Source organism: Hemibagrus wyckioides, linkage group LG26, assembly GCF_019097595.1.
Source record: "Hemibagrus wyckioides isolate EC202008001 linkage group LG26, SWU_Hwy_1.0, whole genome shotgun sequence".
Taxonomy (NCBI): domain Eukaryota; kingdom Metazoa; phylum Chordata; class Actinopteri; order Siluriformes; family Bagridae; genus Hemibagrus; species Hemibagrus wyckioides.
In genome coordinates, this window is record NC_080735.1 from 10,228,838 (window position 1) to 10,256,831 (window position 27,994).

Genomic DNA, 27,994 nt, shown 5'->3' on the forward strand with positions numbered 1-27,994 from the left:
TTCAAGTGACAATCCTAAAAACATACATCATACAATAATAGAATCATAAAAAAAAGAAAAGAAATGGGATAAAAATAGGCAGATACTGTTTGCACTCGTGAAAATAACAATGTATTCATCATTGACAAGACATTGGGTTGCCTAATGCCAACTAATCAGTTTGTCTACATGATTTAATGCAATATAATGATAGCTAAATGTACTACACGGTTAAATAACATGACTGTTGATTTTAATTACACCAGAATTCACACATCATCAGGATTTTGAAGCATGTGGAGAGAAAAGTGTACAAAAAATATCAGATGCTTCACATCCTGTAGGTGGAGCATCCAAGTCAGAGACTAAATAACAAAAAGTCTCTATGAAATGGCTTAAATTATGACTAGATTCTGTATGTTGACATATTTCCTTCTGAAACAGTAAGTCGGTGTGATTTACTTAAAAGTCAACAGCACTCGAGATACAAATAAATAAATAAATAATAAAATAAAATAAATAAGTCTGAGAGTAGCTTAGCAAGCAGCCTAAATACAAACAACAGCAGAGAGCCTAAGGAGAATGTTTCACTTATTATTACTGATGAAGTATCCCTGGCAGTGTGTTAGGATGAAATTGTATTCTTAATCAGTCTCAGGAAGTGACAAATTCCATCATTGTAGAGCACCAAAGCAAGATAGTTATAGATAGTTATATATTTTGGTTTTAGTGGCATATACCCAATAACCCGATATTACATACACTATGTTGCCAAAAGTTTTGGGACATCAGATTGTCCAAAATGTCTTGGTATGCTGAAGCATTAAGAGTTCCTTTCACTGGAACTAAAAGGCCAAACCCAATCCCTGAAAAAAAAACAACTGAATTCAATGATTTGGAGGGGTGTCCCAAAACATTTGGCAATATAGTGTATCTAACATTAGCAAGATTGATAGCAAACTTGGCTGCTGCTTTTAATTTAGCATAAAAACGTAGCTCTGTGTTAGCTGTCTTGTAGCTTTTCAGACTGAGGTGGATTTTTTTTTACAGAGATCTATTAAGTCAACTTGCATGCTAGTTAAATTTAGGTCCAGAGACTAGCTAAGCTATTGTTGCCAGACAATACTGTCCTTATGTGATTAGATTTAACTAAGCAAATGTGTGTATGTGCATTTGTGTTTAAGCAAATAACTTAAACCCTATTTTGCACATAACTGTACTGAGTGGGTATGTCATTCTTACCCGAGTGCAATAAATCTTAACTCTATTTTTTTCTTTACATTTTGAAGCGCTATGAAACCTTGAAACTGGTTGCTAAACAGATTCATTAGGCCTGGGTGTGGTTGTAGTTGCTACGCTCCAAAACACATCCACCTTCCTGAGAGCGCTGATCAAAGGTTATGCATCAGATGACACAAAGTGCACTTGCTGCCTTTTGCGCTGCTCTAATTAAAGCCTAAGGCCTGATCCTAGCACTGCTATTAAACAGCTTGCGGGTAATTAAGCCCACGGTTTCTTTCTCTCTCTCTCTCTCTCTCTCTCTCTCTCTCTCTCTGAGTGTTTATGTGGCATTCACCAGAGATGCCTGTGTCTCTTTTGTCTCTAGTTTCTGAATGTTTAACAGCTTCAGGTTTCATAATGATTAATGCTGACATCACACATTCTGTCTCACTTACCTCGACAAAAATATATTTTTAACACTGGATTAATGCCAGCTAGGGTTAATACACTATAGTCTAAGGTTAAAAAAAAAAATGTTTAGAGAAGAAGAAAATTCTATAATACAGGATTAAGATGCAGTAAAGGAAGTGTGACACCTTCATTTTGAAAATTATGAACAAGAGATGTGCGATGCTATGAAGAGGAAACTGGAGTCAGTGAGTAAATGTGGACTGATATGAACCTAGTTATCAGACACACTTACACACAAATCAGCTGTAGACTTTGGAAGACTTAGAGCTGAATACAAGAATTAAAAAAAATAATTTTATTTATATATGGCTCGAAAAAATATACATGGAAGCTGATAGTGTAAGCTAGCAAACTGTCAGTTTTATCTTTTTGGATTATTATTATTAGCATTGTTTAGTTGAACAATCCCTTAGAGATGATACTAATCTGTGGTTAAGCTTATAGGAACTAAGAGAACTGGTGCCACCTATCTCCAGTTACGTTCAGGGATATGTTACACAAAAACGATTAGGCCTACAGGTACTTAACTAGTACGACTAGCTCAAGAATTGAAGAAGTGTTGAGGATTGTCCAGAGGAAAAAGGTCATATGTGACCTACAGTGTTTTCCACCTAAAATACATCCTGACTCTGGAACCACACAGCATTACAGCTCTTGAACTAAAAGTCCAAATCAACACTATTGATCGCTATTTCCTGCCAGCGATGCATTAACTCAGCGGAAGTCTGTCCATCCCGCAACTGCTCCATTGTTCAGCTCGGTCAGGACTAATGGGAAAGAGACAGCATGCAGAATACTTCCCATGAACCATCAGCGTTCTCTTTTCTGTAATACAGTTACAGATGCACCAACGCCCCGAGACAGGGACCATGTTGATTCAAGAGCCTGGAGAGACAACAGAATAAACATAGCCAACCACAATGATGTCTTAGCAGCCAAGAAGTTCCTCCGAACTCCAAATCCTAATTTCTGTTTGTTGTTTTTGGCATCTTGAGGCCTTTAATAAACAAGAATTGTCAAAATAACTATCAACCCACTGTTGTACAGTTTTCAAAATAAAGGTGCCAGAAAAGGTTCTTTAGTGCAAAGCCATAGAATAACAACTTTTATGGTTTAAAAAGCGCCTTTTACTGCATGGGGTTGGTACCACAATGAACTGGGCAAACATTTCCCACCAGAAAAAAAACAACCTTCCATATGGTGTAAACACTTATGGTATGAAACAAGTCAACTATTCAATGTGAAACCATCAGTAATGGTTCTCTGTCAGTAAACTTTCTTCTACTAAATCAATTTTCAGGCACTTTTATTTTTAAGGGTGTAGGCTTAATACTTTTTTCACCACAATGCGCCCACAATCCCAGTACAATTTACTATAAGGCCAGTCTTTTTTGATTATTTTGATTATTAATAGCTTTTCGGAAACCATTATACATTCATTTCTTGTTCATATGTTTAATCTTTTATTGTTTTTAGACCATTTTCTTTCAAGGCTTTGTTATACTTTATTATCTATCACGAAGTCGCCCGCTGAGCTGGAAAAAGGTCATCTCGCTTTGATGTTAGCAACGTTTCATGATGATGAGGAACAAAACAAGGTTGCTGTGGTTGTGATCGTTGCAAATAACTCGGGCGATGTCTGTAGTGTAACAAGCCCAAGATGAAACGTAAGACAAAACTGCCACTGGAATGTAAAGTCAGGAAGATCATGGAAGGAAGAAATAGAAAAGCTTTCGCTTTTTCAGGATCTCTACCTCCATTTGTGTTCTATCTGAATAAAAGCAGCATGTTGATGACAGGACATATGATACTCCACTAATACCAAAACAAATGCATCCTAATCCAATGAGGAACTGTAACCGTGTACGTTATTCTTTGAGAAACTGAAAATATCCCCTTTGTAATCAGAGCCAGAGATCATTCTGGGGTACAGTTCTCCATCAGTAGCGTTTCCTGTTATAGCTGCGGCATGTGCAGGCACAGGAGTGGCTTCTCTGCTGAAACTCACTTCAGCAACAATGCTTTCTGCCCCGAGTCGCCATGGAAACAAGAGCTGGGCTGTCTGTTTACTTTGGCTAATTCAGTGTGCCATCATGATCAACAGATGGATTGATGTTCAGCAGAGGATGACAGGATTAATATTTTAGTCGAGACCAGTCAGCAGCTATTGGAATGATAATGAGAGTGAATTCATTTCTGAATGGATTTTTTCCAATATTTCAATTTGTACAGCGAATGCTTCGTAGGAATTATTAGTAATATAATATCGTCTCTTGATAAGAATAGCCATACTATACATAATATTCCACACGTTTCCAAATAGGCAATAGCTTATAAGTGGAATCAATCCAGTGATTAGTTTGCAGTATATACAATCACACTGTAATCACAGTCACAAAAGTAAACCACTACACCATGGAAGCTAGAAAGCATAATAAAGACATGGATGTTCTTGGCAGTTTGCACTAAAGCATTAGTCATGAAATGGCACTGAGCCAGAATCCTGTGTGCAATGGCTTGTGAAAAGCTAAATGGTCCCCCACTGGCTTTGCTTGAGACAGGGCAGAAAGATCAGTGGACAAATAACAGTTGAACTAGCTTTTAACTTCTATCCACTCTATATCTCAATCCTCATGGACCTCAGATTGGTCATTTACGGAGGTTTTTAGCTTAAATAAAACTCTCAGTTGTTTGAGATTAAGATGGAGGTCAGCAAGCAGCAAGACAGATACAATACACATTACTGACAATATTGCAACACACATTAATATCAGTGTAAATGTGAAATGATTGTTGCTCAATTATTAATCTGTGGAAAGCATACATTTATTTTAGAAGTGAATTTTTTTGCACCATTATAACACCACTATTGAATTCTCAAATCTGAAGATTTATTTATTACGACAGTTGCAGTTCCAGCTATAATAATCTATAGGTTTTATTATATGTTAATCACTTGTAAGGTGCATACTCCATATTAGTTATTGCTAATAATAAGAAAACATAGTATTTACCAAAGAAACATCTAATCGCTGATGTGATCTGGTGAAGATTTCTGTAAGGAGACACTTTACGACATTTTTTAGAACATTAAGGAAGGAGTCTCCAGTGTCAGCACTTTGTAACCTGAAAAATTATGAAAACATGGAAATTTTTTTTTCTTTTCTCAAAGACTGCTTTTTAGCTGGATTTTCTATCTTAATTATGTTTATTTACTTCAAGAGAAAGAAACAAAGAGAGTCTGATGAGGTACTATTGGTAGCTTCTATAATATAGATATGAACTGGTTTTCCATAACAATAAATTTAATCATAAACGGTTAAAAAGCATGAAGTATTGTTCATTAATGATCCTAAGAAATGCCATCATGTATTTGGCATCAGGTCGGATCACACTACTCCAGCTTGGATTATTTTATTAGGTTTATTAGGTATTTATTGTTATTATTTTATTAGAGTATTTTATTAGGCACGTATACCTCTGTTTTAGTAGGGTGCCAATTTGTATGGATTTTAAAAGAACTTTAGTGCACCAGGCGTGTTTAATAAGCGTAGCTTTTATTTTTATAAATTTAAGCAAAGTAAGTTTTGTTAATGGGGATTCCACCAAATGCATGAGGTCAAGTTGTACATTCCTGATTTCTAGTAGTAGTTTGTAAAGCTGTGAAAGGTTGTAAAGTTACATGTAGGCTCAGAGGGATTCTATACGTTCTGCTCGACCGTTTCTATAGCTTTTGCTACATTCCTAAGGCGTGTCTGGTTCTGTTTACCTTTGGGCTAGAAGCATCTTAACTACTTCTTGTCTGCATGTCCACAACACATCTGTGAAGGGTGTGTAATATACTATTATAGGTGATTTTTACATTCAAGAAACCCCCGCAGGCAAGGAATCTTTAATTAACATTCTTCTTCTTCTTTGTAAGGAGGAGGTGTGGAAAGTAGCAAGAGAGAAAACAGAGAGCTGCTGACTTGAAGAGGCGGAAGGTGTTTGTAAAGTTTTTAATTTTTTTGTTGTGAAGTCGCTGTTGTGTGTGAGGAATAAATACACGTTCAAGAACATTCGTCCATGCAGCACAGCTCCACTCGTGCAACAGATTAATACAGCATTTGGAGTAACTGACTTAAGACCAATCCACTTACACTGGCATATGAGATTATCTGTGTGCTAAGTGTGTCAGATTGTGTTACAGAGCAGAAAAAAAAGCTTATTACGTCATGGTCCAGTAAATTGAACAGACCACCAAGTAAAGTGCATGAATAAATTATTACTGGTCAATATGTAGACTCAGTTATAGACTTAGCTGAATTAGAAATCTGATGCTTTATAGTCAAAATTCACACATAGATCTAAATTACATTTTCTTTTCAGTAGTTGGATAACCCTAGGCAAGGAGGCCCTAGGCCTGTGGGGTTGATAGCACCTTAACATGGTGTGTGGAAGCTTTATTGTTCACTTACAAATTAGTCAATTAGTTGTACTAATTAGGTCATGTAGGGAAATGGTGCAAGCTGCTGGAAAGGGTGACTAAAAAAGACAAATTGAACCAGATTGAGTGCTACAGATATTTATCTCCATGCACAATGCTGTTCATAGTTTAGTCAGTTCAGTTGTTGTTCTTTCAGCTGATCCATAGGTGTGTAAGGGGTCACCACAGTGGACCAACTGGGCCGCACAACTACTTGGCAGAGGTTTTACACCGGATGCCCTTCCTGACGCAACCCTCCCATTTTTATCTGGGCTTGGGACCAGCACTGCATCCAGTGGCTGGGGTTTGGGCACCGGCAGGGACTCAAACCTGGGGCTTCCGCATGGTAGGTGAGAAACCTACCACTGAGCCACCAGTGCCCAGTTTAGTAATTAATCAAAACAAGTCATAAATTCTAGAAATAACATTGTGATATCAGCACTGGTCATTTCATTATCAAGCTAGACGAGTGCAGTACCAGTCCAGGCCTGCAATACGACACGACACAACATTCAACATGTCATGAATCAGCAATAAGGCTGAAGCTTGGAATAGAATTTAAATTGAATTAGGATGATGTGAACCTTCTCGTAGGCTATTTATTTCATAATGTAATTAGAGAACTCAGGTAATGCTATAGGGCTTTGCAGGTAAACACTAATCTTAGGTAAAGGAAGCAGGCTTTGAACCTCAGCATGAAGAGCAGAGTTGCACGCTAATTGGATGGTCCGAGTGCCAAGTCACCACCTGCGAGTCAGGAAGCCTCACTGCCAACTTCTCGGATTTGCGTTCACACACACGCAGGAGACACACTCCATAAATTTCCACTGAATTGACGCAAATTGATTTGAAGCTTTTGACATGAGTATATTAAGTACGAGGTTTCGGATAGCCTGTTCAGTTAGCAGATCACTTTTATATGCATGAACTTTAAATGCTGACTAGGACTAGTAGATTACACACGTGATGCAATATAAATTCCTGGAAAATACTCAAGTGAAAGTAAACAATGGGTCAGAAAACCATTTTGATAACAAAGGCTTTATTACAACACGTTCCTTGTTCCATTTGAGAATGGGTTTGTGGCAAATTAACATGGATCGCTGAATTTTACAAAAACCCAAGAGAAAAGTAAATTGTCAACACTTGAAAGCAACATGGAATTTCTCATTTTCCCCCAGAATTGACAGTTTCCATACAACAGGACAATCGAGATTGGGTGCAACACAAAAAAAAGCAACCCCAAAAAAACCCACACGTACAAAAAAGGGTACAATCAGTTTTAAAAAACCCTCTTGTGCCTTAGGAATGTCTCCCCATCTAGGTGGCTTCCATCATTTCCTCTTCCTCTTTTTTGTGTCAATCAAAAAAAGCATTTGCAGCTTGAAGCAGTGCTAACAAGAAGGTATTTAATCATTGATGACATACAAAAACCAAATTTTGTGCATTTTACTGTAAAACTCAATTTCATAATAAAAAGAAAGAAGGAAAGAAAAAGAAATGCAACGCCACAAATTGGTGAGCTGGTCACACGTTGACATAAAGCCATACCCCGATTGGTTAATGAAAATTTTGGGAATGTCCACATTCCGAAGCCACGCCCCCTTCGTCCTTTGCCCCTTCTTCTGTTTCTACACCAGTAGCCGAAGCCACGGAAGCCAGATGGATCCGAGCTTACATGCGCCAAGAGGGTTTGAAGCGCTCTTCTTCACCGCTAGTTTGGAAAAGGGGGGTGGGTGGATGGTTTTTCGTCTTCTGGCTGTTGGTGGAGGATGATTTCAGGTCCACCCAACGTCGATGGCAGCTTTAGGTTTTTCGTCTTAGCATTTTTTTCCTTTTGTTTTGTGTGGTTTTTTTTTTGACATTTTGGTTACAGAGTTATACAGCTAAAAGAAGTGAACAAAAAGAAGGCAATGTGTGGGAAAGGGGGTGTGCACAGTGCATGATGGCAGCTTGGGGTCTTCACGATGACGCCTGCTTCTCCTGTTCGATGGCTGCACAAGAAGGAGAGGAAAAAAAAAAAAAAAAAGGAACAATTAGATGCCATTGTGGCTTTTTAACCCACACCCCGTTTTGCTTTTCTCTTCTTAACAGGTTCTTGGTGCAACGTGCAACTTAAGGTCTTGCACAATAATGCTGGAAATCACTTCCTCTCTTTCAGAACCATCATTCAAGGCCCATTATAACCGTTTCAAAAAAAGAGGAAAAGGCAAAAAAAAAGAGAGACTTCCTTACTTTCTTTAGATGGGAGCGGGTTCTTCTCCTGAGTCTCGGTCTTCTTCAGCTTGCTCTTGTCGAAGCTGGTGACCTCATCGAGATTGGGTTTGTCAGACATGGTTGCTGAGTGTCTGTCAGGAGAAAAAAAAAATGACCAAAAAAAAAAAAAAATTTAAATTGATTTTATTTTTCCTTTTTGAGAAATCATTTAAACCTCCTACAAATGATCTTTCCATTAAGCCATCTTTGTGTGTAGTTCACATGGTGAGCTTTTGTCCAGTCAGAGTGACTGCACTGACCACACTAGAGAACAAAACCGCACCCTTTTTGAATGGCGTCTGAAAAACCCCCGGAAAAAAAAAAAAAAAAAATCCAGAACATTTACACACTACGCATAATAAGAGCAAGAAAGGGAATGCATGCAAAAAAACACACAAATACAACAAGTGAGGATTTTAACTTGCTATTTAGTTTTTTTTTTTTTTTTTTTTTTTTAAATGATCAGACATTTTTTGCGCACCCCCCACGTGCGGGCACAAAGATTTGCGAATTCAACGCTCGCGCACAGACAGCCTGGCAAGAACCACCGCCCATTTCAGCTTAATCTCTAAAATAGAAGAATCTAACGTTTTAGTCACACCCCAACCCTACTGTCTCATGCATACACATCCGTTATGTTATCTTATTCATGCATTTATAGGGATAAAGCGCCTGAGTGACTAATCAACGAGAATTAACAGCCTGCAGCACAAAGGCGCATGTGCAACAAAAGCAAAATTTGTCCGCGGATCCAATTTCCTCATTTTCACACACACACACACACACACACACACACACACACACACACACACCAACCATAAAAAAACACAACAAATCCGTCATTCTTCAATGATACAGTCTTGCACTCTTGGCATAGCATGCATCAGATGTCATGATGCGACAAATCGAACAAAATCCAATCACATCAATCTGCGGCACCATCAGCAACCATGAAGACAAGAATGAAGATTAAACAAAATAATAAATCAGAATGCATACCTATAAAGACCGGTAAGCGTTTGAGATCTCGAATAAGTCTGGGTTGCAGCAATGTGTCGCGCCACTGCGCAGGGTCCTATATATATGTGCAGAGGGCTATGCAAATGATCCTGTGACGTCACTCCCAAGCCCCGCCTTTTGTAACAGGATCAACCGACTTCATGTGATGACCGCTCAACACCACGAATCTCTTTCTTAATTTATCCACACACAAATATATATATACACACACACATTGACGCGAGTGTAAACGCACAGTTTGTGCATTAAGTATTACAAAATATCCGTCGGTTGTTTAGTGTCTTGATTTTGAACAGGCTTTTTTAAAAAAATAAATAAAAAGTTTCTCGGCGCCACCTGGTGGCCGATGTTGATATTACTGACAGCCATTTTAGACTTCCTATAAACTCATTTGCTATTTCCTGAGGTCCTGAGGTATTTTTTTATCATTATGCTGTGCACAACTCAAAAATTAGTCAGCTCTCATGTTTATCACTGATGACCCCAGCCAGATTTGGTTAGTCAGACTGAGTAATTGTCCCTGGGAAAGTGTAAAAGTCACCGTCATCTGCAGCAGCTGCTTTATCCTAGTCAGCTCAGGTTCATGGTGGATCTGGATTATATTTAAGGTTCACTGAGTGTAAGGGTGGCCTGTCTATCACCAGTCCTATCGCATGGCACCATATACACTCTTTGCACTTATTCACACCTACAGGCAATCGAGTTGTGTCTCCAGTCACATACTGGACACTCTTCCACACGGACACACAACAGAGAGTTACTTGGATACTGTGATTTCAGCTCCACCATACAACCACCTTACTGCACTGTATTGCCAAAAGTTTTGGGACACCCCTCCAAATCAGTTCACATTAATTCAGGTGTTGTTTTTCTTTCACAAGCATTAAGAGTGAAAGGAACTCTCAATGCTTAATGCTTTAGCATACCAACATATTTTGGACAATATCATGCTTCCAACTTTGTGGGAACAGTTTAGGGATGACCCCTTCCTGTTCCAACATGACTGCACACCAGTGCACAAAGCAAGGTCCATAAAGACATGGATGAGTGAGTTTGGTGTGGAGGAACATTACAGAGGCCTGACATCAAGCTGATAGAACACCTTTGGGATGAATTAGAGTGGAGGCTGTGAGCCAGGCCTTCTCATCCAACATCAGTGCCTGACCTCACAAATGCACAAGTGGTCAAAAATTCCCATAAACACACTCCTAATCCTTGTGGAAAGCATTCCCAGAAGAGTTTTGGCAATATAGTGTACCTAAACCTGTGCCTCACCACCTCTCTCCCTCTCTCTCTCTCCCTCTCTCCCTCTCTCCCTCTCTCTCTCTCTCTCTCTCTCTCTCTCTCTCTCTCCCCCCCCTCTCTGCATGTGTGTGGTTTCTGCACTGGTGTGAGTCATTGATTTGTAAAAGAAAAAAAGCCTTGGTATTAAATTACTTTTTTTTTAACATTACATTCTTTTAACATAACTCACGAATGCATCATTTCTGTACTTTCTTTCTCATACTTATTAACACAAAGAGAAAAGACATGATGTGTAACAATCTGAAGTCGATATAATGTATGCATTTTATCAAAATATTTATGAAAATAGTCTTTTCTTTCACTTCATATAAAGTGGCTACATATCCTACAGCATTACCGAGCTGAGACATTTACACCGGGACGCTTTATCATTCATTTTAATCTCCGACCCTTATTTTGTATTATAATGTCATTTTATTTTGTAAAAAATTTTGAAGTCTGACCCGGAAGTACTCCTCGACAACATACCCATACAGATACCCACGTGTTTCTGGTGGAAGGCTCCTGGCTCCTGTATACACCGGGCTTTCTGCTTTAAGTCCACAGATGAATGATGTAAATATTTGATCGCCGTTTGAGACCAAGATGAAGTTTGCATATAAGGTATGTTTGGACACATAACGTCTTTAACACTATGATAGTGAATCTTTTATTATCCAGGAGAGAAGAGAAGATAGGGAGAGCTAATTAAGCTAGCTAGCTAACATACGGTTAGTTGCAGTTTGGGGATGACCACTTCTTGTTCACAGAGTCCTAACCTCAACCCAATAGAACACCTTTGGGATGAATTAGAGCGGAGGAAGACCAAAACTGGGATGTCTGCCTTTACATGCACATGAATGCAATATGGAGTTGACCCAACTTTTGCAGCTATACCAGTTTCCACTAGGTTAAGGAGTGTGTTTATGGGGATTTTTGACCATTCCACTAGAAGATAATGGATGAGAAGGTCTGGCTCACAGTCTCCGCTCTAATTCATCCCAAATGTGTTCTATCAGGTCGAGGTCAGGACTTTGTACGGGCCAGTCAAGTTCCTCCAAACCAAATTCACTCATCCATGTCTTTATAGACCTTGCTTTGTGTACAGGTGTGCAGTCATGTTGGAACAGGAAGGGGTCATCCCCAAACTGTTCCCACAAAATTAGGAGAATGAAATTGTCCAAAATGTCTTGGTATTCTGAAGCATTAAGAGTTCCTTTCACTGGAACTAAGGGGTCAAGCCCAACCCCTGAAAAACAACACCTGAATTCAATGATTTGAAGGGGTGTTCCAAACCTTTTGCCAATACAGTGAATGTTTATACAAATTGAAGGAATTTGATTTGGTGACAGGAGCTCCAGTGCAGAAGTAGAGGCAAAGTCATTATGAAGTCTTTTCAGATGCTTCCAGAACAACCAGAATTGCAGGAAGTTATACAAAACAGATAATTATATAAAACCAACTGCTGTAAATCTCTTCAGCATATTTTAAATCTGTATCTAGAATACTGAGCTTAGGCTTTGGCTGATCTCAGCTCAGACCACATTGTACCACTGGTCATCTTTATTGGATCATTAAAATATAAGTTAAAAAAAAAAAAAGGGAAGAAAGTTTAATTTTTACAAGAAATCTGACTGTTTATTTACTTCCTGCTTGCAGTTTTCCAACTTACTGGGGGCTGTTTATCGCCAAGGGAATCTGACCTTCACCAAAGATGGCAATTCAGTCATCAGTCCAGTCGGAAATCGTGTCTCTGTGTTTGACCTGAAGAAGTGAGTGATACATTTAATGGTTTCTGACGTTCACATTGTGAAATGTCTCGGTTCAACACAGTCAGCTTTAATCAGAGGATATTTTAAAAGTAGAAGAAGAGAAATGAAATTCTGTCTTATTCCACATCGCCACAGGAAAAAAGAATTCTTGGTTTGTTTACTTTAAGATCATTTTCTGGCTAAAACCCAACTCAGCGATGTAGACAAGGATCTAAGCATTATTAAAAGTGTGTTGTTTTGAGCGTGCATATTTGATTATTATCCAAACTGTTAACACTACCAGTGTCCTTGTTGTTATAGTAACAAGTCCGAGACGTTACCAGTGAGCACCAATAAGAACATCACCTGTGTGGGGCTCTCACCTGACGGAAACACAGCCATACTTGTCGATGAAGGTATCGGTGCTTCTTGTTTGTCGTTTTCTGATTTTTGTGATGAATGAAGTGGTCACTTGTGCTCAATGATGCGTTGCAGACGGAGCAGCCGTATTAGTCAGCTTGTTGACTCGAGCTGTACTTCACCATCATCACTTTCACAAGCCAGTGAACAGCATCCACTTCTCTCCCGATGGCAAGTAAGTCGCTCTAAACACACACGCGTGCTAACCTCACACGTTTGGCAGGATGTACACCAATCAGCCATAACATTATGACCACTGACAGGTGAAGTGAATAACACTGATTATTCCATCTCCTCATCATGGCACCTGTTAGTGGGTGGGATATATTAGGCAGCAGGTGAACATTTTGTCCTCAAAGTTGATGTTAGAAGCAGGAAAAATGGGCAAGTGTAAGGATTTGAGCGAGTTTAATGAAGGGCCAAATTGTGATGGCTAGATGACTGGATCAGAGCATCTCCAAAACTGCAGCTCTTGTGGGGTGTTCCCGGTCTGCAGTGGTCAGTATCTATCAAAAGGAAGGAACAGTGGTGAACCGGCGACAGGGTCATGGGCGGCCAAGGCTCATTGATGCACGTGGGGAGCGAAGGCTGACCTGTGTGGTCCGATCCAACAGACGCGCTACTGTTGCTCAAATTGCTGAAGAAGTTAATGCTGGTTCTGATAGAAAGGTGTCAGGATACACAGTGCATGACAGGTCAGGGTTTTTTTGGTAGCAAAAGGGGGACCAACACAATATTAGGCAGGTGGTCATAATGTTATGCCAGATCGGTGCATAAGTGAACTCTACAGCCTTAAGTACCATTAATTGCATGTTGTTGTGTCTGCTTTTTCTAGAAAATTTGTGGTTACTAAAGAAAACGTCGCTCTGATGTATCATGCCCCTGGAAAGAACCGAGCCTTTAACGCGTTCGTTCTGGATAAGAGTTATTACGGACCTTTCGATGAGACGACCTGCATCGACTGGACCGATGACTCCAAGTACATCACTGCATACAAAACACCTCACTCCTCCTGTCTGATGATTTTAATAATTACGGTCATCAAAACGCACTGAGAAGTTGTATACAAAAGAAGTAATTAAGTAGCGTATGAACTTCAGCAGCATATGATATTGTCCTATAAAGCTCCAGAGAGCATGGCGTTAAAGATTAGGCAAATCAGTGCAGATGGTCCGCACCACCAAGTCTAGTTCTTCTTATTAATAATTTGTATTCCTTAAATATCATTAAAAATATACATCATACTGGCTCCTGAGTGACGCAGCAGGAAATAATATGGCGACTGCAGTCTGAATCCTGATGCTGCTACAGTCATCCATGCTTTATGAGTATGAGGGTATTCTGTCAAGCCTGCTCTCTCTCTCACACAGCGACTCGAGCCAGAAAAACAAAACTTAAATCTTGAATTCAATTTAGTTAAACGTAGTAGAGTGTAGTTTTGATGAAAGTGTGGAGACGAGTGCATTTAGATTTATAATGAATTCAGAAATGATACTGATGATTATATTTATAAGTTGCTCAGCAGCTCCAGGTTACACAATTTTACTTGACTATATACACTTGTAGAAAGGACATTATTTATATAAATTTGGTGACACACAAATAAGCCTGGTTCCTCTTCTTCCTCATATCATCTCAGGGAGTTGTTCCTCACCACCGTTGCCTCGCCTCTGGCTTTCTCATTATGGATAAATTTACATTTTGTAACTTTTATATTGCTGTAAAGCAGCTTTCATACAATTTCCTTTGTTAAAGCTATGCAAATGAAATTGAATTCAATTAGCCTCGTGACTAAAGAGAGTAAAGCCCCACTGGATGTCCTGTACACAGTGGAAACCGTACATTTATTAATTTTAACGTTTTCCTTTGAGCACACGATCACGTTAACCCTATTCAAATCACGTTCACTTTTATGAGGCGAGTTTGTGAACTGGTCTTTGTTGTCCCAGGTGCTTCGCAGTGGGGAGTAAAGACATGACCACGTGGATATTCGGTGCGGAACGATGGGCGAATCTGATCTATTACTCCATAGGCGGCCACAAGGACGTCATCGTGGGGTGCTTCTTCGAGAGGGACAGTCTGGACGTAAGTTTATTAGTGTCTCCTGTTTGCTCATCTGATTTTGGTAAACATCCTGCATCATTTCGTGTGTACTGTTAAGAAGTAAAAAAATATTCATTGATATTTTAGTAACTGTGGGTCAATGACCTTAATAAACATGAGAATAAATATGAGAAATTGTGATGTTTTTTGTTGTGATGCTTTAATCACTCTTTTTAGTGTATCGATGATGCTGATGAGATTTCAGCTCAGGCTTGTGTGTGTTGTTGTGCAGTTGTACACCGTGAGTCAGGACGGCGCTCTGTGTGTGTGGGAGAGCGACACCGAGCTCGACGGTTTACGCAAAGGACCCAAACACTCTGAGAGGAAGAAGATGAAGGTGGAAAGAAAGAGAAAGCAGGAGGAAGAATCCAAAGAGGATGAGGACGATGAGATCGAGGAACTGATGGGAGAAGACGGGCAGCCCCGGGGAGAGGTGATCAAAGGGAGCGTGGACCTGCCAAAAGAAGAGGAGGGCATCAAAAACGTCCGTTACAAGCAGAAAAGCAAGTACGTGCTGGGTGTTAGAGTTTGTGCTCTGTTGTTTTTTGGTTTTTAGAATATTTCAGGAGAGTGTTTTGTGTGCTGAGGTGTAAAATGTTAAGCTGTAGTGTTGATGTCTTGGTGCTTTGGTGTTTTCTTAACCTTGGATGATTTTTTTTATTTTTTTTATGATACCACAGACACTTTTTCAACAAAGAAGGTGACTATAACAACCTGACCGCAGCAGCTTTCCACAAGGACACACACATCCTGGTGACGGGTTTTGCCTCGGGAGCTTTCCACCTCCATGAGCTGCCTGACTTCGACCTCATTCACTCACTCAGGTTTGACCAAACACCATGATGGCAGACCTCCTAACCTCAGCAACCTATATTAGTGTGTGTGTGTGCTTGTCTATGTGTGTTTGCCAGTCCCTCTATGTGTGTGTGTGTGTGTGTGTTTGTCTGTGTGTGTGGATATTTCTGTCTGTGTGTGTCCTTGTGCGTGTGTTTTTCTTTCGCGGTCCCTGTGTGTGTGTGTGTCCCTGTGCGTGTGTGTGTCCCTGTGCATGTGTGTGTTTTTCTTTCGGTGTCCCTCTATGTGTGTTTGTGTCCCTCTTTGTGTGTTTGTGTCCCTCTTTGTGTGTTTGTGTCCCTCTTTGTGTGTGTGTGTCCCTCTTTGTGTGTGTGTCCCTCTGTGTGTGTGTGTGTCCCTCTGTGTGTGTGTGTCCCTCTGTGTGTGTGTGTCCCTCTGTGTGTGTGTCCCTCTGTGTGTGTGTGTGTCCCTCTGTGTGTGTGTGTGTCCCTCTGTGTGTGTCCCTCTGTGTGTGTGTGTGTGTTCCTCTGTGTGTGTGTGTGTGTGTCCCTCTGTGTGTGTGTGTGTGTCCCTCTGTGTGTGTGTGTGTGTGTCCCTCTGTATATGTGTGTGTGTATGTGTGTCTCTGTGTGCGTGTGTGTGTGTGTCCCTCTGTGTGTGTGTCCCTGTCCATATGTGCATGCTCTCTGCCACTATCAGGACTGTCTCATGTTCTATCATTGAATTAAAGTGCTAGTTTTAAACAGTGCGTGTTTGTATATATTGTGAAGAAATTTATTGGTTGTTTTTTTTCTTTTGCTTCAAACCATCAGTATTTCAGATCAGAGGATTTCTGCTATAGCCATGAACCCCACTGGAGACTGGATTAGCTTTGGCTGTTCAGGTACAGACTCTATGGCACTTAAAGTTACCTAACATTCAGGAATTTTTATTTGTCATGTACACACTGTGAATACAGGATACAACCTGCAGTGAAATGAAAACCTGGGCTCTCCTCTGAGTCTGTGTATATAAATAAACTATAATTTAGAAACTAAGTTTAAAAAAGAGATTGAATAGAAATAAGAAGAGGTAATAGAATATGATGTGTGATTATGTTATATGTAGTAACTGTATAAAATATGCAAGCGTTACAGGATGGACAGTAATAGATCATAGCAGTGTTTAATGTTATAGCTTAAGTTTTCAGTGTGCAGTGTTATTGTAAGTCTGAACAGTGATGCATGATTAGGACTAGATTTCAAGATCCGGCAAAGTCCCTCCAGCTAATCCAGCTAGAATAAAGCCATGCTCACATTAGGAATATTGGAGGGAAATGGTGTCCTGTGTGTGGAAATCTTTACCGTGTTTCCTGCTGGTTTTAAAGGTCTTGGGCAGCTGCTGGTTTGGGAGTGGCAGAGTGAATCCTACGTGTTTAAGCAGCAAGGTCACTTCAACAACATGGCCTCTCTGGCGTACTCTCCTGACGGACAGTATCTGGTCACCGGAGGAGATGATGGCAAGGCAAGTGTGTTTCCAGTACTGTAGATGTAAAATGACTGAGTAGATCAAGTGGGTTAAGGCTTTGGGTCGTTGATCAGGGTTCAAGCCCCAGCACCGCCAAGCTGCCACCATTGGGCTCTTGAGTAAGACCTTCAGCCTCACCCCCTGCTCCAGGGGCACTGCATCATGACTGACCCTGCGCTCTGACCCCAAATCTCCAAGGATATGTGAAAAAGAATTTCACTATGCTTTAATACATATGTGATAAATAAAGGCTATCTAATTTTTCCATCACTTTCAGGTGAAAGTCTGGAACACCACAAGTGGCCTATGTTTCGTCACGTTCACTGAGCACACCAGCAGCGTAACCAGCGTCATCTTTACATCCAGTGGCTTCGTGGTGGTTAGTGCCTCTCTGGATGGCACTGTTCGAGCTTTCGATCTGCACAGGTAACAAAAAAAATATCTTCCAAAGATCATGGCAGCGATGTTAGGAATATTGTTTGATATTTTGCATATGTAGTCTTCGATTCTAATACCTTTTTTCTCATCTTCTTTTCTCTTGACCATTTTGGTGTGAAGGTCTGGTGTGAACTTTATAAAAGTATACACCTAAAAGTCAACTTTTTGTCTCTTTTTAGGTACCGTAACTTCAGAACACTAACCTCTCCCCGACCAAAGCAGTTCTCGTCACTGGCGGTGGATGTGAGCGGGGAACTTGTGTGTGCTGGAGCTCAGGACTCCTTTGAAATCTTCCTGTGGTCCATGCAGACCGGACGTCTTCTGGAGGTCAGCCTTGAATCCATTTATCAACTGTCTAATCATGGCTAAAAGCTTCTGGGAGCTAGTTCATTAAGCCAGCACTTCATTTCTAGATTAAATATTAATGTAAAACTGTAACATGTAGAATGGTTGTATATAATTGTATTAAGATGGATTGTAACCCCATTTAAGTGTTAAAGGAGTGAAGTGTGTGTGTGTGACAGGTCCTGAGTGGTCATGAGGGGCCAGTGAGCAGCCTGTGTTTTAGTCCCGTACAGTCAGTGTTGGCCAGCGTGTCCTGGGACAAAACGGTTCGACTGTGGGACATGAGGGACAGCTGGCAAACCAGAGAAATCCTGCGGCTCACTTCTGATGGTAAACTATAGTAATAGGGCATGTCAGCATGTCTGTAGAACCTGATGTGTGAGTGCTCCATACAGACTGTACACTGGTCAGCTCTATGTTATGTATCTGTCCTGTAGCATATTATAATGGCTCTCTGCACTGCTTGAACTTGTTTGCACACTATGCACTTTACTTGGCTAGGATAACTTACTTTTATAGTCCTTAGCTCTGTGTTTTATGCAGCACAGTGGTCTTGGAGAAGCAGCGTTTCATTTCACTATGTACTGTGTCAGCTATATATAGTTCAAATAACAATAAAAGCTTTTTGACTTGACTTGAGCAGGCAGGAAGGATTATAGCAGAGCTCTGGGCTTGCATTTATTCACTCTGTGCTTCTAAGAGCACTTTCAAAAGCTCAAATCCATCACATATTAGTGGCTTTCACTCTGTGGCTGTGTGTGCGGTCAGGCCTTGCAAGCTCTGCCAGCTGTGCCACTCTGTCTCCTTCGCCAGTTCCAGAAGTTACTGGAAGCACAAAGAGACACAAATAAGTAAACTGGTGCTAATGATAATAATATACATGTAAGAATCTTATGTAACCTGCTGGTTCCACCCACCTCCTCTCTGTCCACACCATACTCCACCCCTGCTGCAGGAGTGTCTTAAATATTGCAGAATACCGACTTGCCAGAAGCACGGGTTTAAAAATTCCATAATTATTACTTGTATTGCATGAACTTTTAAAAGTAGAAGCTCAAAGAATGGTTAAATATTTTTACCCAATATCTCAACCATTTTTTTGTTCTGCCCAGGTCTGGCAGTGACGTATCGCCCGGACGGGCAGGAGTTGGCCGTGGCCTCTCTGGATGGTGAGGTTACGTTCTGGAATCCTCAGGCAGCGACTCAGACGGGCTCCATCGCCGGCCGCCACGACCTGCAGATGGGTCGCAAAGAGACGGACAAGATCACAGCAAAGCAATCGGCAAAGGGCAAGTGAGTATTTCAGAGGCTAAAATGAGCAGCAGGGCAGAGACCGGTTCCTTGCCAAGACACTAAAGGCCTTCATTAAAAAGATCACTGCCAGACATAAAGTCTGCAAGCCAGATGATTCCCAGGAGCATGACTGAACAGCCATACAGTAGATCAGGGGTGTAGAATTTCAGCTCTGGGGAACAGTTTAGTGATTACGTTGATCTGGTCTGGTTTGATCAGTGTTCTGTAATGAGCTGAAATTCTTCACTAGATCTGTAGTCCACAGTCTATAGTCATGGACGTCTTTATTCTCAGCAGTTGGCTTTTGCATTTTGCATTTTTCCTATTTCTGAATATTCAAAGTACAAAAACACATGGTATTATATTAAAGTACATTTTAATTATTGTCTTATGTAAGCATTATGGAACTCTATTGGCTCTTGTGTTTTATGATAATAATTAATATTATCATAATTATTTAATTGATTTAATTAATTACTGGTAATAATTAATTAATTGATTTTTGTCAGCCATTGATGTGCAAGTGTAAATAAATAGGAATTAATAAGAAATACGTCTTAAAATGTGTTTTTATTTGTGTTTGTTTTTAACCAGGGAGCCTCAGAAAGGCTGTGTTTATTTTAATAATGATTAGTAACCTGAATGTCTGAATGAAGCAACGCCTTATCTGTGCTTAGAGTGCCAAAAGTTTTCCCAAGATCTGTTAACATGAGAGCAAATTCGATTTACTTTAATTCCTTCAGGGCCTTCACTTCGCTGTGTTACTCAGCCGATGGCGAGTCCATGTTGGCCGGTGGTCACTCGAAGTTCGTTTGCATTTACAACATCAAGGAGCAGATCCTCATGAAGAAGTTCGAAATCTCCTGCAATATGTCTCTAGATGCCATGGAGGTACAGTCTCATCTGCTCCTAATGAATCCTATATGCTCTTATGTCCTGCAATTCTGACTGTTGTAAAGACTGCGAATCTCAGCTCTTTCTGATATTTTAACTCTCATGTCACTGTGCACTGTTAGGAGTTCCTGGACAGGCGTAAGATGACTGAGTTCGGTAGCTTGGCGCTAGTGGACGAAGGCACAGGGGATGGGGACGGAGTTCAGCTCAGCCTGCCTGGGGTCAGAAGAGGTGAGAGAATTTCTGCTGCCATGATATTGAGCTGTATAAAGAGCCATTCAGCGTGATGGTGATTTATTTTTGTGTGTGTTTAGGTCCTAATGTAGAACAGATTAGAATTAGAATAGAATGAATAGCTTTATTAATCCATGGAGGGAAATTAAGTTGTTATAGCAGCTCAGTGCAAATGTGTATGGAATAATTCTATTAAGATTTATACTGTATGTGTGTTATGTTTTTTAACCACAGAAATGTCCTAAAATTCATAGAATCTGTGGCTAGAAAGTATTGATTACGTTCTATAGCAGCAGCTGACTTCATGGCATATCTCACGTTTCTATTGATATTCATTCACTGTTTCTGTAGTAAACCTAATGAGCAAGGACTTCTAGTGGACACTTATCATAATCTAAGACTAATAATAACCAGATAAATGTATAATGGTTGATGTGGTGAAGCTTTCTGTATTGAATATGTATGGAATGTCCACACAAGTCTTCAGGACAGAGGACTTTTTGTGTTTAACATGGACATACTTATGAATGATCTCAGGCCAGTTTATCAAAGAATGAAGCAATGTTATTAAAGGATGGTGTACAGGAATGGTGTAATGTGATGTAATACAAGATACAAAGACAATTATTCTACAGTAACCTGAACATTTTTATTAAAAAGGTGACATGAGCTCACGACACTTCAAACCAGAGATTCGGGTCACATCTCTCCGCTTTTCCCCCACTGGTAAGTAAAGGTTATATTCTTATATATTTACATATACATACAAAAACGTCTAACTTTGGAGGAAATATGACTGCTATCTATATTTGCAGTGTTTTATAGGAACTATGGTACTTAAAAAGGTATACATAATTCTTACAAGGGCATGATTTATATTGTATTAATATTGTAGCTGTTTTTCTTCATTTTAATGCTTTGAACCCTTTATTCAGTCTTTCTCACACGTGGCAAAAATGAATGGGAAATTTACCTCTGGAACGGAAGCCAACACATGGTCAGAGATCAGCTCCTAAAAGTGTCAGTTTTGTTTAGTCTGATCACCTCAGGAAAAAACAACACTAGCATTCATGACATTTCGGGTTCTTCAATCAGGACACAGCTTTGTTATATGAACACTCAAAAAAACAAAAATCATATCTTAAGGTCACTGTCTGTCCTTTAAACAGGACGCAGCTGGGCGGCAGCCTCCACGGAAGGGTTGCTTATTTACTCTCTCGACGCCTCGCTGGTTTTCGACCCCTATGACCTGGACATGGACGTCACACCGACCAGCATCCGACGTCAGCTGAGGAAGAAGGAATGGACGTCAGCAATCGTGCTCGCTTTCCGCCTGAACGAGACCCCTCTCATTAGAGAAGTGCTGGAAACTGTGCCTTATAACCAAAGTATGTACAGATGATGATCTTTATATATTTGATTTCATGTCTTAACATTTCCTGTTGAGCAGTCAGGAGATTGGAAGAATGTTTTTTAGAGAAGAATTGTGCGTTAAAATGACCTCTAATCTTTCTCTGCTGGATGGCAAACATACTTCACTTACTTCACAAATTAACAACCCCAGAGGTGTAATTTTCCCATGATTGATTGATAGATAGACGGACAGACAGACAGACTTTATTGATCCCATGAGGGAAATTCTTCCCCTAAGGTGTTTTATTTATCCTGTACCACAGCAGTTTACCAATCGTTATATTCATTTTACTAATTCATTAAGTAATGTTATACTTGAGGGGCACAGTGGCTCGGTGGTTAGCACATTTATGTCACACCTCCAGGGCTGGAGTTTGATTCCTGCCTCCAAAGATGTGAATTGTGGGCTAATTGCCATCTCTAAAGTAGTGTGTGAATAGGTGTGTGTGCTTGTGCCCCAAGTCTCCTGGGATAGACTCCAGGTTCCCCATAACCGAGTAGGATAAGTCATATAGAGGATGGATGGATGTTACCAGTTTATTAGTTACCTTTAATGGTGATGTTGAGGTCTGTGAGACCAGTTAACTCTCACTTGTGGTATAAAGTGTTTATTTCCTCACCAGTTAAAAAACTGCAGCTTGTCGTGTTATTGAGAAACTGTGAGAAACAGCTTCCTCTTTCCTGAAGACTTTTCTGTGCTGGATAACCAACTGAAGTTTACTTTGAACGTCTTAACCATATCAAACATGAGATTGTTAAGCCAAATTTTTTATCTGCACATTGCTAGTTCCTCTACATTACATGTTGCTATACAATTCACTAATGTATTAGAGACAGCACATTAAAATCATGTGATTCACAAGTAGAATGAAGTAAAGTGTCATGCAATCTTAACTTGGCCGTTGTCTTACTCATTTACACATCTGGTTGTGCCAGAGCCTCGTAGGAGCAGGAAGCAGGAGCAGTCCGATGATTGAGGGTCTTGCTCAAGAGCAGCTGTTAAAACAGGACAGGCTGAGTAAATTGATTTTGCATCTTTTAATTGTGTGTTTTTCTTTTGCTCATTAAGTTGAAGTGGTGTCCAGCTCCCTGCCAGATGTGTACGTGGAAAAGCTGCTGGACTTCGTGGCCTCGTCTCTGGAGAAGTCCCGGCACCTGCATTTCTACCTCACGTGGGTCCAGAACCTCCTCGTCTTACACGGGCAGAAGCTCAAAAACAGGTAAAGAGCACTGACGGATCATTTTTATGTAGTATTTGTTGGTTAGAAAAATCAGAGATTTCTTTTCCAAACACACAAGGTATACACTGGTCAGCCATAACATTATGAGCAGTGAGAGGTGAAGTGAATAACACTGATGATCTCCTCATCATGGCCCCTGTTAGTGGGTGGGATATATTAGGCAGCAAGTGAACATTTTGTCCTCAAAGTTGATGTGTTAGAAGCAGAAAAAAATGGACAAGCGTAAGGATTTCAGAAGGACCAAATTGTGATGGCTAGATGACTGGATCAGAGCATCTCCAAAACTGCAGCTCTTGTGGGGTGTTCCTGGTTTGCAGTGGTCAGTATCTATCAAAAGTGGTCCAAGGATGGAACAGTGGTGAACCAGTGACAGGGTCATGGGCGGGCAAGGCTCACTGATGCACGTGGGGAGTGAAGGCTGACCCGTGTGGTCCGATCCAACAGTCAAGCTACTGTTGCTGAAGAAGTTAATGCCGGTCCACCTTCAGGGATCTAGTGGAGTCCATGCATTGATGGGTCAGGGCTGTTTTGGAAGCAAAAGGGGGACCAATATTAGGTCATAATGTTATGCCTGATAGGAGTACAATTATTACTTGCCAAACTAGCCAGGGTTAGGGTTAGTGGATGGATTATTAACACTTTGATATGGAAAAACATCTGCCTTATTTTGGTCTTGTTTGATTGACAGGTCATCAGCAATACTGCCCACTATACAGCAGCTGATGAAGAGCAGCCAGAAACACCACACTGACCTCTCTAAACTGTGAGTCCAGACCCTCCACTGACACACAAACATATAATTTATACTGTACCTCTCTAAAATTAGAGTATCAAGGCTTTTAGCATTACTTGGAAAATAAAGTCCAGTATTTAACCTCTTTAACCACTGGCATTTTTCCCCCAGATGTGACTGGAACATTTACACTATTCGCTATGGCATGGCTCTGTCCAAACAGAGAGGGATGAAGAGGACGGCAACCGATTCGCTTCATGAGGAAGACGAGGCTTCTTCAGAAATCATGGGTTCAGAGGATGAAGAGGAGGATATGATGACTGAGTCACTCCTAGTGGAGAACTGACTGGAATAATAGACTCCTATTTGAAAATAATTTGAACCAAGAACTGTAAAAAGAACACGCATACACAGTCTGAATCTGTTTATTATCTTTTATACATGTTGATTACAGTTATTAAACACCGTCTGATTCACCATCAGGTATTTTATACAGTACATGTTTGTATGATTTTTTCTAAAAACAACAAATATCTTATTACCTGTATGTCTGATAGCATTTCCCTTGTTGTCTGTACAGTATTTTGGGTGTAGATTGGTTGGCTAGACCCCTTATTTTTAGTTTCTCATCAGCTGGGGGCAGAATTTGACTGATAGAAGAATCAGTCTGTCCTCCAAGGAGCTCTGAAATGTTCATACTATCAATATATACAAATCTGATTTCATATGTTCAGCTCTTTTTGAAGGTTTACAGGCTAAATTAGACAAAAATTGTAATGAGAGATGTATTTCTGGCACAATAGACAGCATTTTTTTCCTCACTATTTGGTATTTTTCCTCCATCTTGTTTTATATTTCATTTATAAAGCGCTTTAAACAACATACATTGGACCTTGTTTGTCAAATCGTGTGGAAATACTTTTGTAGGCCAAACCAAACTAAAGCATTCTCTCACATCTGTCATTATCATTATCGCTGTTGATTTTGTACTTATAAGCGCATGTTAATTAATCACCTGTAAAGTGCAAAGTGCATACATTTACTGACACCCACAAAAGTCTAAGCTGAAAGCTGAAAGTACAAAATGAGGACAAGAAAAGGCATGAATCAGAATAAAATTATTTTATTTGTGATTATGCCATTAACAATATTATTTTCTAGTGTATTGGCACTTTAAAGGTTAAAATCTGGAGACAAATTACAGAAAATATGCAGGTCTGAATTAAGTAAGGTGAAAAGAAAATGGTGTTATGTAGATGGTATGTCTATTCTCTGTGTTTTATTTAGTTTAAATATAAAAGTAGACCAATAAAAATCAATTAATAAGCAAAGACATTTCACTGGCCATGTACATGAAGATGAAACATACACTGATCAGGCATAACATTATGACTCAAGACTGTGTTGGTCCCCCTTTTGCTGCCTAAACAGCCCTGACCTGTTGAAGGATGGACTCCATTAGATCTCTGAAGGTTTGCTGTTTTATCTGACACCAAGGTGTTAGCAGCAAATCCTTTAAGTTGGCCCATGGAGGCCCTACCTCGCAAATTACAGGACTTAATGATACTTTCAACAGATACTGACCACTGCAGACCAGGAACACCCCACAAGAGCTGCAGTTTTGGAGATGCTTTTCTGTGTTTTGCAGCAAGCAGGTAAGCTGTATAAGATAGCAGTTAATCCACTAGGTGGCGATCTAACCCTAGTCTGCCCTGCTTTATATACTATATTGCCAAAAAATATAGGAACTCTTAACTCTCACAAAACTGTTCCCACAAAGTTGGGAGCATGAAATTGCCCAAAATGTCTTGGTATGCTGAAGCATTAAGAGTTCCTTTCACTGGAACTAAGAGGCCGAGCCCAACCCCTGAAAAACAACACCTGAATTTGATGATTTGGAGAGGGGTGTCCCAAAACTTTTGGCATCTCGTGTGTCTTTTTTTCTGGGCTAAAAGTGTTAAGCATCAACATATTAATTTCAATTCAGTTCAATTCAATTTATTTGTATAGAGCTTTTAACAATGGATATTGTCTCAAAGCAGCTTTACAGAGGAACAGAAACAAAGAAGGAAAACATTATTTAAAAAATTATGAAGTTTAATTACTATTTTAATTACGTTTTAAGTAAGTTAAATTACTATTTTATCCCTATTTTATACCTAATGAGCAAGCCTGAGATGACGGTGGTGAGGAAAAACTCCCTGAGATGATATGAGGAAGGAACCTTGAGAGTATCATTAATTTTAATGCACTTTTGGGATTTGCAATCTACTTTCAAAACAGCATATCACCAGTTAGCCTTTTGTCTTCAGAGCAACAAGAACGAAGAAAGCTTCAAAATCAGAAACTTTGTTCGTCTCCTGATCTTGTGCTGAAAAAATGTTGAATTCCTGCACAGTGAAGCCTAGCTTGCTGACAACATCTTCGATATTTTCTTTGCTCAGCCGGAGGCAGGAAAAGTGGATTTCATCAACACGGTAAAAGGTCTCTCCTAAAACCCCAACCATCACCAGAACTCCACCTGGACGAAGCAGCTTTGTAACTCCACAGAGCGCATCTGTGTACAATTGCATGTCTTTACATGCCGCCTCAAGACACAGAGACGTTATAACACAATCTGCAGGCTCAATGCTCTCCGGATGGAAAGGGTTTTCTAGGAGGACATTACATTTCAGCACTTGTTTTATCTTCTGTCTCAGTTTCACTTCCACATCAGATGAGCTGGAGGAACAGAGTAGAAATGGTTAAATCTGTGGCCAGCATAATCTTTCTCTTATTTTATTATTATTAGGATACACTCACAAAGCATTTTATTAGGAACACTTAGGTACTTATATTTATTCGCCTGCTTTCCGAATGTTGGTTTAATTTTTTGGGGGAAAAAGTCCTTAAAAATCTTGTGGTTTATAGAAGCTGATGAAGACCAAACAAATGTTATTTAGAGCCTTATAAATAAAATCCTAGACTTGAAGGAGGGTGTATTTCCTTTTACCCATGACATTAGGAGGGCCTTCCCAAAACTGTTGACCAATTGAACAGGATATCTCTTTATGCTGTAGCAATACAATTTCCCTTCACTGGAACTAAAAAGCCTGTTCCAGCACGACAGAGCCCCTGTGCGTGAAGACATTCATGAAAGTTTGGCAGGTCAGGAGTAGAAGATCTCGAGTAACCTGCACAGAGCCCTGTTCTCAACCTCACTGAACACATTTAGGATGAACTTGAACATGGATAGCTCCTCTTCACCTAACATTACTCTGTATCTGGAATGGGATGAGTGCATATGGAAGTGACCTTTGGTCATAGAGTGTAAAATAATGCCAGAAACTTATGTAAAACATTTGAACTAATATATGCACTGTGATATATAATCAGTGCATTATTACTTTTTGTTCATTTAGTTTCACGTTCATTTTTCTCACCTTTTCCCATCCAGTTCACACACATATTCAATGATGGGCTTCCAGTCAAAGCACCCTTCCTCGTTGTTTATCCATTTCTTGATTTCTTCTCGATTCCCGTCTACAAAATCCGACAGCACGAGCTCGTGGTAGTGCTGGCACGCGCTGATGACGGTGTGAATGGTCGGTCCGCTTCCCACTTCGATCAGCTTACGTCCTTTATACTCGCCTGAGCGATGTGTGCGCGAGACACAAGTCCAAGTGATAAAAACAGGAGAACTTGTGATATTAGATGTAATGCATGACGCGACTGATGACATGAGTCTCAAATGTAATAAAACTCTATGTGCAAATACTCTCTTAAATACTGTAAATATTTAATATGATATGTGTTATAATATTCTCTTGTTAAAAATCACAATATATTTTCTTTTTGGAAACGTTATGACTCATGGCTGCAGTTTCTCAACTTACTTACCAGTCGAAAAAATCCTGCTTAAGCAACCTAAAACAAAAGAAAGATAATTGTTCTCGTCTGAGTGTCCTTCTGGACGAGAATAAAAATTATTCATGTAGGCTCTCGAGTCAAAACACTTCTGATAATATTCCGCCTCGGTGAAATGAGAGCTCTCGGCCATCTTTATTTAGTAAATGTTCCGGTAAGTAGTAAAGGAGAAGAAAAAAATCGACGATGAATCGTTCGTTTTCAAATGACTCTTTAGAATGATTCA

General features: G+C 40.0%; 3 protein-coding genes across 3 annotated transcripts; 1 reads left to right on the forward strand and 2 right to left on the reverse strand.

Moving 5' to 3' along the window:
- Positions 1-7,161: 7,161 nt before the first annotated feature.
- On the reverse strand, positions 7,162-9,545 carry LOC131346979 (thymosin beta-11). Its single transcript, XM_058380793.1, has 3 exons — positions 9,392-9,545; positions 8,372-8,484; positions 7,162-8,130 (listed from the first exon to the last, which is right to left on the reverse strand). The coding sequence occupies exons 2-3, from the start codon at positions 8,469-8,471 to the stop codon at positions 8,099-8,101; spliced, it is 132 nt and encodes a 43-aa protein (XP_058236776.1). The 5' UTR covers positions 8,472-8,484; positions 9,392-9,545; the 3' UTR covers positions 7,162-8,098.
- A 1,635-nt stretch (positions 9,546-11,180) lies between these two features.
- On the forward strand, positions 11,181-24,360 carry pwp2h (PWP2 small subunit processome component). Its single transcript, XM_058380871.1, has 21 exons — positions 11,181-11,320; positions 12,356-12,468; positions 12,769-12,863; positions 12,943-13,042; positions 13,703-13,846; positions 14,817-14,952; positions 15,203-15,477; positions 15,651-15,794; positions 16,578-16,648; positions 17,132-17,268; positions 17,549-17,697; positions 17,889-18,036; positions 18,234-18,384; positions 19,167-19,347; positions 20,091-20,238; positions 20,364-20,472; positions 21,136-21,201; positions 21,645-21,863; positions 22,958-23,108; positions 23,818-23,892; positions 24,034-24,360. Exons 1-21 carry the CDS (start codon positions 11,303-11,305, stop codon positions 24,206-24,208), a joined length of 2,805 nt encoding a protein of 934 aa, XP_058236854.1. The 5' UTR covers positions 11,181-11,302; the 3' UTR covers positions 24,209-24,360.
- A 539-nt stretch (positions 24,361-24,899) lies between these two features.
- On the reverse strand, positions 24,900-27,969 carry LOC131347034 (nicotinamide N-methyltransferase-like). The gene is made up of 3 exons (XM_058380872.1): positions 27,742-27,969; positions 27,285-27,492; positions 24,900-26,583 (listed from the first exon to the last, which is right to left on the reverse strand). Exons 1-3 carry the CDS (start codon positions 27,899-27,901, stop codon positions 26,157-26,159), a joined length of 795 nt encoding a protein of 264 aa, XP_058236855.1. The 5' UTR covers positions 27,902-27,969; the 3' UTR covers positions 24,900-26,156.
- Between the last annotated feature and the right edge of the window lie 25 nt (positions 27,970-27,994).

What these genes read in the sequence shown, in the direction of transcription:
- LOC131346979 (XM_058380793.1), bottom strand. Translation starts at nt 8,471, where the DNA reads ATGTCTGACAAACCCAATCTCGATGAGGTCACCAGCTTCGACAAGAGC. An exon ending in CCCGCTCCCATCTAAAGAAA is followed by an intron (nt 8,131 to 8,371) that starts GTAAGGAAGTCT and finishes CTTCTTGTGCAG; the next exon opens with CCATCGAACAGGAGAAGCAG.
- pwp2h (XM_058380871.1), top strand. An exon ending in AGCCATACTTGTCGATGAAG is followed by an intron (nt 12,864 to 12,942) that starts GTATCGGTGCTT and finishes GATGCGTTGCAG; the next exon opens with ACGGAGCAGCCGTATTAGTC. An exon ending in CCTGCGGCTCACTTCTGATG is followed by an intron (nt 18,385 to 19,166) that starts GTAAACTATAGT and finishes TGTTCTGCCCAG; the next exon opens with GTCTGGCAGTGACGTATCGC.
- LOC131347034 (XM_058380872.1), bottom strand. Translation starts at nt 27,901, where the DNA reads ATGGCCGAGAGCTCTCATTTCACCGAGGCGGAATATTATCAGAAGTGT. An exon ending in AAGCAGGATTTTTTCGACTG is followed by an intron (nt 27,493 to 27,741) that starts GTAAGTAAGTTG and finishes CACATCGCTCAG; the next exon opens with GCGAGTATAAAGGACGTAAG. An exon ending in TGTGAACTGGATGGGAAAAG is followed by an intron (nt 26,584 to 27,284) that starts GTGAGAAAAATG and finishes CTGTTCCTCCAG; the next exon opens with CTCATCTGATGTGGAAGTGA.